Here is a 9,748-nt window from a genome sequence, read left to right as displayed (position 1 = left end):
CAGAGGGGTGTGTCCTGGATTCCCGGGCTGGCTCTTCTTGCGCTGGGCAGCCCCCGCCTGCCGCCCCCCGGCCCAGGTCGTTCGTGGGAGGTTGCTGTGTGGCAGCCACCTCCACCTGGACCCTGCTGGCAGGACGCCGTCCTTATTGCCCTCTTCCCGTCCCACAGCAGAGACCCCCATCGAGGAGTTCACGCCCACGCCGGCCTTCCCAGCGCTTCAGTATCTCGAGTCGGTGGACGTGGAGGGCGTGGCCTGGAGGGCCGGGCTGCGCACGGGGGACTTCCTAATCGAGGTGAGGCTCGTCCTTCCCTGTGGGGCCCTGTGGGGTGCTGGCCTCTGTCCGAGCCCGAGGAGGACTCACCTGGATGGCCCCCGGGCCCTGACTGTCCCAGGTGAACGGAGTGAACGTGGTGAAGGTCGGGCACAAGCAGGTGGTGGCTCTGATCCGCCAGGGCGGGAACCGCCTCGTCATGAAGGTGGTGTCAGTGACAAGGAAGCCCGAAGAAGATGGGGCTCGGCGCAGAGGTGAGGGCTCGGGCTTCGGACCTCTGTGCCCAGTCTCCCTGCTCTGTGCCCTGACCTTAGACCTTTGACCCCAGGCCCATGCTCCTCTCATCACCCCCGGCCCCAGACTGCTGACTGCTGACGTCAGAGGCCTGAACCTAGGCGAACGCCCACGTGCGCCGCCTGGGTGCCAATCCCCGATGTTAGACAGCCAACCCTCTCCCGGCCTCTGACCCCAGGTTGCCCTCCTAAGATCCCTGCCCCCTCCTTCCCGGCACCCCCCAGCCCCTGGCATGGAAGAGCCCTCCTTCCCGACGCTGCCAGCAGCTGCCTGGAGGCCGGGGTTGCCATAGCAACTGTGAGGTTGACGCTGCGCTGCCGCTTATTGTCGGAGGGAAGGGGGAGGCGGCACCTGAGGGAAGAGGAAAAGCGTCTTCTCCCCGCGCCAACGTCGCGGCACAGCCTGGGCCCAGGAGGCTTTGCTGGCCGGGTCTAGCCCAGCCCAGGCCCTGGCTTGGCTGACCACACCCTGGTCCCCCGAGGGGCAGCGGCCTCCAGGCCTGGCGGGGTGGGGGGGGCGGGCGCTGGAGCAGCAGGAGCCCGGCCTGCCGGGAGACCCCTCCCAGCCCCCACCCCATGACTCTGCCCTCGAAGCCTTCCACGTGGGCCCTCGGGCTGAGGCTGGCCAGCCCTGTGATCCCCCTGGGGCCCTCGACCACCGCCTGAGGCCCTGGCTGCCCTGGCCCAGCCCGGCCTTCAGCGCCCCCTGAGCTCCCAGCGCCATGAAGAAGTTTGCATCCAGCCGCAGCCTGAACAAGATCCTGGCGCAGTGTGACTCGTCCTCCCGGGAGTACGAGGAGATCCAAGCGGTGGAGCGCAGGTGGCACCTGCACCTGGCCACGCCGCGCTGCCTGCTGCTGGACAGGAGGTCCAAGGCCTCCCTCTTCTTTGCAGCCCCGCCGCCCCCTAAGAGGGCCCCCAGTACCACGCTGACCCTGCGCTCCAAGTCCATGACGGCGGAGCTTGAGGAGCTTGGTGAGTGGCAGGGCAGGCGGTGGGCAGATAGCCCAGGGTGGGGGGCCAGGTCAGGGGAGCTGGGCCAAAGCCAGGCGGAGACAGCGGGGAGGGAGGACCGAGAGGTGGATGTATGGACAGGTTAGAGGTAAATGGGTGGGTGCTGAAGTGGTGGGGGAATTGGGTGTCTGTGGGCTGAAAAGGGAGCTGACGTGTGGATGGATCGAGGGCTGAGGGGCAGGGTGACAGGGCTGGGGATAGGCAGTGGGACCACCACGTCTGGCGGTGGGGAATCGGGCCCTGGCTCACCAGTGTGTTTGCATGCGTGTGCGCACGCAGCCCCTGGTCCTCCACACCTCCAGGATGACTTTACGTCTTCATTTCATCCAAGTGAGAAAAGGGGACCTGACCTTTGCTCCCGGCTCTGCCAGGCACTAGCTGTGTGGTCTTTGCATTTCCTTTACCCTCTCAGCACCCGTTCACACGTCAGTTACGCAGGGCTCAGTAGAGTGAGCTGCCGACCTCACGGGGCCGTTGTGAACGTTGCTGGTACGGTGATGGGACAGGTCCTCGTAAGTTGCAGGAGGCAAACAAGAGTGTGTTGGGGCTTTGATGGGTATGTGGGGGCACGATTCCAGGGTGACCACCAGCAGCCTCATCGTGGGTGTGTCTCGATATATGTGACCGTTAATAGCCTCATCATTGGCATGTTCAGATATACATGACCGTGTCCTGACATACGTGACGGTTAATAATGGTTACGCCCTGACTTACACGACCGTGAACATCTTTATCATGGCATGTCCCAATGCACATGACTGTTAACATGCTCGATCCTTCTATAACCTGAACCTAATTCGAGTCCCAGACTTTGCTCTCGTTCCAGCCATAGAAGGACCCCTGACTCTGGTCGTGTGCTGAGCTCTAACCCAGTCGTGGGCACAGGAAGGGCCTTGATCCTGGTTCTAGACTGCACCCCAACCCTGGCTTCAGGCTTGGTTCTTCCCCAGACATAGAAGGAACCCTTACCTGTCCCCTAAAATTATTTCTGACCTCCCTCATGGACTGATCCCTGACCCTAGACCTCTGCTGAGCCCTTCCCTTCCAAGCAGGTACTCTTTTTTTTTTTTTTTTGCGGTACGCGGGCCTCTCACTGCTGTGGCCTCTCCTGTTGCGGAGCACAGGCTCCAGACGCGCAGGCTCAGCGGCCATGGCTCATGAGCCCAGCCGCTCCGCGGCCTGTGGGATCTTCCCGGACCGGGGCACGAACCCGCGTCCCCTGCATCGGCAGGCGGACTCTCAACCACTGCGCCACCAGGGAAGCCCTGAGCAGGTACTCTTGACTGCAGTTTAGTTTGGTGTGGAGGACAGCCACCAAGATAGATTAGGCTGATGTGGTCAGGACCTCCTTCCCCATAAATATTCTGAATAAAGTAAAACTCTAAAAATACATAGCCATCTCAAAACAAAAGAAGAGGAATTTCCCAGTTCTCGAAAATGAAGAGAGAAATCAGAGCCAAGGGAGTGAGAGGAAGCAGATGCTCCCATAGCCCATGAGGGCTTGGGACCAATACAGATCCTACGGGCAGGGCACTGGGGCTCTGATACCCCCACAAAGCCAAGAGATGGGGGAAAGTAGAGCCAAGCCCAGGACTTGGAATTAGCATCAGAAGAACTGGGAACCGTAGAATGCTATGAAAGAGACAAAACAAGGTGTTTAAATACAAAGTTTGAGAGAAATAACAGAACTCATAATGAAAGAACAACACAGTGGGGGGGGTGGAAATAAGGATAAGCAGATTTAAAAAGGATTCCTAAAGAAATGTTATTGAAACAAAAATAGAGCCCCTGAGATTTTAAAAATCTGTGCCTGGGAAACAATATGGTAGACCCACCTGAAGGAAGAAACTATGAATTAAAAGATAAATCTGAGGAAACTACCCAAAATTCAGCACAGAAAGATAAGGAGATGCAAAATATCAAAGAGTAGACAAAAAATATGGAGGACAACTGAGAAAAATCCCAGCCTAAATAGAGTCCCAGAGGGAAAGAGTTAAAAGATTGGGGAAGAGGCAATATTTGAAGAGTAAATGGCTAAGACTTTTCTAAAATTGAACGAGGACATGAGACTCCAGTTTGCAGGAGTGTAAGTCTGAAGCAATGAAGTAAAAACAAAGCTACCCCTAGACCTGTCATAGTAAAATTTCACACCACAGACGAAAAGAAAAGCCTTAACTGCCAGAGAATGATGACTTAGAAAGGAACAGGGGTCAGACTGACAGCGGAGGTCTGATCAGCAGATGCTAGAAGACAGCGGAACAGAAACTTCAAAGTCTTGGGTCAGAATGCCTTTGCACCTGGAATTCTATGCCTAGTAACCTTGCTCATTCAAGAGTAAGGCAGAGAAGCTCCGGGCCCCGGGGTCACAAGGGTGCAAGGCTAGTCATGGGGAGCTGACCCACTGCACTGATTGAAGATCCAAACTGGTCAATAAACCAATACCAGTAGGCAGCTGGGTCTGGCTAGACCCCACACCGGGCTCTGGTGGATGGTTCCTGGGAGTCTCCTGCCAGAGGCCGTCACGTGGCCATGTTCAGGTGCACGTTCAGAAAGAGGTGCTTGGGCAGCCTGAGGTCTGTCATCCAGGGACCCAGGGACTGTGCGCTGCAGAAACAGAAGAGCTGCCTTCTGCCCTCTGGGCTGCTTCTGTGTGCAGAGACCAGTGGATGGAAGAAGAGCCTCCTTCCTCTCTGGCCTGGGTGTCCCCTCTGTTGCCTTGTGACAGGGTTGCTCCACAGACCCCTGTCTTCCAGAGGGAGGGGGCTCACTCTTGCGGCCCGAGGTCAGCATCCTTTTCACCAGCTTTTCCTGAGCAGAGTCTGGGGGAGGGTGAAGGGACAGCCTACCACAGAGCCTCCATCCACACTGCTGAGTGAGGGGGTCACAGCTTTTGTTGAACTGGACCCAGGCCCTTCCCGTGGCTCTGTTCAGAGGAAACCCACAGGAGACCCACTCCTGCCCCTGGACGACAGCTGTCCTGGGAAGCCAGTCCACCTGCCGACCTTCGGTAGACACACCTGGTTTGAGGAAGCCAGGCCAGCATCAGGGTTTTCCCAGGTACCTAAGCGATCATCCCAAGATCCAGTGTTTGTGCTTTTACGGGACAGAAGTAAGACCCGTGGGTTCGTTGCCAGCATAAACATGTCAGTTTTATGTCACAGTATCGAGGGCTGATAGGGCCCTTTAGTGTCTGTGGTCTGTTGAGAAGATGACCTGAACACCTGGGAAGAAGGGAAAATGGGAGGCGACAGAAAAGCAGGTGGCAAGGATGGGGGCTCACGCAAGGTGGCTCCCTGTGGCTTGGAGGGCCCTGCAGGAGGAAGAGGAAGGGAAGGTATATCCTGCCCCCTGGGGGGGCACTGGTGTCCCAAAAAAGGAAGGGCTGAGGTGGCTGGCGGAAACGGCATTAAGAGGAGGGGTTGGGTGGGGACTCTCCTGAGAGGGAGAGAGAGGGAGGAGGAGGGAGGAGGAGGGAGGGTGGGACCCCTCTAGTGCCCTTCAGCCCTGGGGCCCCTCACACTCAGCAGGTGCTCATTGCATAGCTCGAACCAAGGACGTGCTGGGGCTGCAGAGGTTGGTGGAGACCCAGGCCAGAGGGGCCCTGATGGGTCCAAGCCCCTCCTGTCCATCCTCTTTCCCCTAAGAAATCTGGAACTTCTGGGTTCCTTGTTCTTTCGAGATGAGAATGTCAGGGCAGGTGCCATGCCGGGGTGTGGTCCCTGACTGGCCTTGGTCTGGAAAACACGCTGACTTGCCTGCTGTTGGGGACACACTGCAGGAATGCTTGTGGGTGGTCACTGCACCATTGGTGGCCTCTGAAATGGGTTTTTATGGGGTTTTGCCTTTTTTCTGAACAAACGTTTGAACCAAGTGTGACTTAGCTGTGTGTCCACACAGGCGTGTGCATGTCTGTGTGTGTGGACGTACACAAGCACGTGTGAGTGTGTGTGCGCGCGTGCGTACAAGCATTGTCCCTGCTTGTGGTTGTCCCCACCTTGAATTTCATGTACTGACTGGGTATTTGGGTCGATTTCCCACCCACGATCTGACAAGGGTATAGGCCAGGGGTGGTGGGGGTCTGGGAGATCCTGGCTGTTGGGAGGGTAAGGATGGGCTAGGAGGGGGTGGGAGTGGGGAGTGGGGCCCGGGTGCCGAGGGACAAATCCTGCCTCTCACCCTGTTTACTCTGTTTCTTGATTCCAAGCCTCCATTCGGAGAAGGAAAGGGGGTGAGTCATCTACTGTGCTCGGGGCCCAGCTTTGCCTGACCCTTGGCTGCGGAAGTGCTTGTGTGTGAGGGGCTCCTGTTCGAGTCAGGGGGTCTGGGAGCCTGGGTTGCACCCTCCTGTTGGCCTTCTCCGTGGGGAGCTGCTGGGGGCACAGTGGAAGGACCTGGGAAGGGTCAGATGGGCCTGGGATGGTGAGTGTGGCCACAATCCTCGGGGGCCCGAGTGAGCTGGGGGCAGCGGTGTGAGGGCCGTGGGGGCTGCTGAGGCAGAGCTGGAAAGGCGTCCCAGTGGAGGCCACAGCGCGTGCCACAGCCCGGAGCAGAGGGGGGAAGGGTTCAGAGGGCCCAGCTGTGGAGCTCGCTTGGGGAACAAGGTGACCGGGCTGGTGGGGGCGGGGGTGTCAGGTGCTCAGCCCCAGCCCGTGCTGCTTCTCTCTGCTTGTTTCCTGGGGCTCCTGTGCCTGGTGTGTGGGTCCCGTCTCTGTGCTGATCTGTTACGGGCTCAAGCCTAAGCCTGGCCCTTCAGGAGCGGGAATCTGGGCCCCAGAGCTGCTGGCTTGACCACCCCGCCCCTCCCGTCAGACCTCCCACCCTGGATCCTTTGAAGCTCCTTCCTGGATGTCCTGGATGTCCAGCCTGGCCACATGAGGCACGGCAGCCAGGCGGGGACAGAGTCTGGGCTTGGGTGCTGAGGTCCAGGGTCTGGCGGGGTCGAGGGCCTGGCCTTTGCCAGCCGGCTCCACCTCACGTGGAGACTGGAGCCTCTTTGTGCTGCACAGGGGTCCGTGCCAGGCAGGGGCCTGAGGTGGCTTTGTGGCCCCAGGCGTGTGTGTTCACTCGTTTGTCTCTGTGCCTGGTGCCCGCCCACCCCTCACTCCAGGATCCACTGGGCCTTCCCTGTGCCAGGGACACACTTGCCCATCTGTCTGAGCCCAGGTTCCCTGTGTGACCTGCGATCTCACCCTCTGAATTCTCCCGTCGCCCTTGCCCCGGTCCCAGGTGAAATGCTTTCCCTTTTCAGGGTCTTTTCAGGTATAAAACAGATGACTAGGTCTCCTCTGGGGACACTTTTCTTCACACCTTTGAGGCAGGCACACAAGCTATTTCTGGAATATTTTGGTTCTTTCCTCAGCTCATTAGCGGGGCTCCCAGGGTGCTCTGCTGTGGCCTGTGTGCTTCTTCCAGTTGTAGGGGAAGTGACGGCGATTCGTCGCCCCCGCAGGCCCCTCATCCCTGCTTAGGTCCTGGTTCAAACAGCTGCATCCCCAGCTGCGTCCCCGCCGCATAGCGACCCTGACAGCCAGTGTAGTGCCCCAGACCTGGTTCCTAATGGGCTTCATTTCTTTTGTTAAGTATCTAAAGTCATTTATTTAAGAATATAGTTTTCTCATTTTGTTGGGGATTGGTGTCAACCTCACCAGCTTGTAGTTTGCAGAATTCTTGATGCTTTTCCTTTTGAAAATAAGTCTCGTCTGGCCTCAGCACCATGGCCCCATGGCCAACAATATTCGCTTTGCTAATAACTTCACACACACTGCTTTGGGTCTCTGAGATTGAGTGCTTCTGGACCTAGAGCCGCAGCCTCTAAATCCACAGCTCGGGTGAGCGTGCGCCCCGTGTGTCCCACAGAAATATCTTCTCTCCGCTCATGTCGTTATGTCTGTGGTTTCCGGATAATCCGGTTGTTAAGTCTGATCCCTCACTTATCGGATCTATGATCTGGGGCAACTTATCTCTCTCAGAGCTTCAGATTCTTCTTGGGTAAAATGGGGGCAATAGCGATCCCTTCTGCCTGTGGTGGTTGCAGCATGAGAGGGGCCACATAAACCTCTTCTAACTCTGGAAATCCCCACGGACTTAGCAAATGGTGATCATGGTGATTTCAGCTTCCAAAGGGAAATTACTTACCTCATCACAGAAGCAAACAGGAAGGCCCCTCTAGCAGCCCGCCCCTGTCTGCAGCTGGGGGCGCTGGGAGCTGTGCACAGGCCAGGCGAGCTGGTCTGTAGATGGAGCGTGTTGCTGGTCACTCGTAGCATTTGTTGAACTCTCTTGTATTTGGGGACCAGGCTGGACGCGCAGGGCACGCTGGCAAGGGTATTTGCCCTCTTCTCCTGACAGCCCATGTGGAGGCGCACAGACATGAAGAATTGTAGCAAGTGTGTCCTCAGTGCTTGCATTGAGCCAGGCACAGCTGTAGCACCTCTGCCGTATGTGCTAATTCTCACAACAGACACTGAAGCAGGTACCTTTCTTAATGCCTGTTATCAGATCAGGAAATAAGTCACAAAGAGGTTAGGTCAGAACAGTCAGTATACAGGATGGGTCTGGGTTGGGTCGGGTACTGTACATCTTGGAGGAGTTTATTTCCTTCCCCGCAGCAATGGCTGAGCAGTGCTGGGAGGAGGTGTCAGGGCTGACCACAGTTCTCCAAGGGGGCACATAAAAGGACTAAGTGTAACCAGGTGCGTGGTCCTCTGTGGTTGGCACAGCTCCTAAGAGTCTGGAAGGGCTCAGGGATTTCGAGGCTGAGTGATGGGTGGGCTGCGGTGGGGCTCCTGGATGAGAGGGGCAGTGTGGCGGCCAGGTGCACGTGGGAGCTGCCCCCAGCCCCTGCTGTGTCCCGTGTGCTGGCCCTAAGCGGGCCCTCCCCAGTCATCCGTCCACAGCTGATAGGTTTCAGACACGTGTTTAACAAAATCTCCAAGGCACTCGGTAATCAAAAACACCACTTTCAGAAACATTACATAGCTTTAAGAAAAACAAGCAAAGTTTTTCTTTTACAACAGATTTGAAAAGAGCGCCGCCCGAGGGCACCTGGTTCAGGCCTCAGCCCTGGGCTTGTCCTTCCCCCTCCTGGCTTCTGGGGCTGCTTTCTAAGGGGCCGGTGGAAGCCCCCCCAGCACTGCCCCTCCCAGTATCCTTTGCACCCTCCACCCTTGGTGGGGCTGCTTTTCGGGGGTTGTAGGTTCTGTGGCCTCCTGATCTGCATACAGCTATTTCTTAGGTCTCTAGCCTCGGGCAGTGAGCCCCCCCAGCCCCCCATGGTTCTTGGTTTATACACATTCTTTGTGGGCAGCGACTGTGCATCAGGTCTGTTCTGGGGCTACAGCTTATCTTTTGGTGCAGTGGCGGTACAGACAGGCGAGTAATGCCACGTGCTAAGGAGAAGAATGAAAGGGCAAAGGGAAATGGGGAAATTCAGGAGGTCTCTGGGCTGTAAACAGTCCCGCCCCCTGCCTGGTTCTCTCCCTAATGGTCAGCCAGGCTTTTCCTGGAGTGGGGTTCGCGGGGTCTCCTGGAGCCTCCCTGAGGACGGAGGGGCCGGGCTGGAGCAGGGTCTGGGTTCTGGTGTGTGAGGGCCTTGGATGGGATACAAGTTAGGGGGCTTCCTGTCATGTTTCTGGATTGTGTGCCTTGGGGAGTGAGGGGCCGAGGTGGGCGGGGCCCCAGTGGCCTCTGTCAGCAGCCCCGGGAGGACAAGCCAGGATGCGTGAGTGGGGCTGCAGGGGGCTGTAGCGGGTTCAAGGTCCCTGTGGCTGAGACGGCACCTCCTTGGCTGTGCAGAGAAGCTGGACGAAATCCTGGCAGCCGCCACGGAGCCTGCGCTGAGGCCAGACATCGCGGATGCTGACTCGAGAGCTGCCACCGTCAAACAGCGGCCCACCAGTCGGAGGATCACCCCTGCCGAGATCAGCGTAAGCCAGCCTGGCAGCTGGGGGCACTGGGGGATGGGTGGGGCATGGGGTCAGAGTGCCATGTCCCCTACTGGGTGTTTGTGCATTTTGGAGGGTGAGGGTCCATCATTTGGACTCCACTCTCCAGGGGTGCGGGTGAAGGACCCCATAGCGTCTCCCGAAGACACCTGGGGCCATCAGCCCTCAGAACAGCCACAGTCCAGCTCGTGCTGAGCTCTCACTCTTCTGGCACCTCCCGCCTCTGG

General features: G+C 57.8%; 1 protein-coding gene across 1 annotated transcript in view; it reads left to right on the top strand.

Moving 5' to 3' along the window:
• The window catches only part of SHANK3 (SH3 and multiple ankyrin repeat domains 3), a gene marked incomplete at its 5' end in the record, with an annotated part of 45,365 nt that overhangs the window by 21,402 nt on the left and 14,215 nt on the right, over positions 1-9,748 (top strand). The window contains 4 exons of the mRNA XM_024737388.1: positions 168-292; positions 393-525; positions 1,459-1,539; positions 9,373-9,503. Coding sequence (XP_024593156.1) covers positions 168-292; positions 393-525; positions 1,459-1,539; positions 9,373-9,503 — 470 coding nt within the window. The remainder of the gene's footprint in view (positions 1-167; positions 293-392; positions 526-1,458; positions 1,540-9,372; positions 9,504-9,748) is intronic.

The sequence above is a fragment of the Neophocaena asiaeorientalis genome, unplaced genomic scaffold, assembly GCF_003031525.2.
Source record: "Neophocaena asiaeorientalis asiaeorientalis breed wild unplaced genomic scaffold, Neophocaena_asiaeorientalis_V1.1 scaffold242, whole genome shotgun sequence".
NCBI lineage: Eukaryota > Metazoa > Chordata > Mammalia > Artiodactyla > Phocoenidae > Neophocaena > Neophocaena asiaeorientalis.
This window is presented reverse-complemented; position numbering and strand designations above follow the sequence as displayed.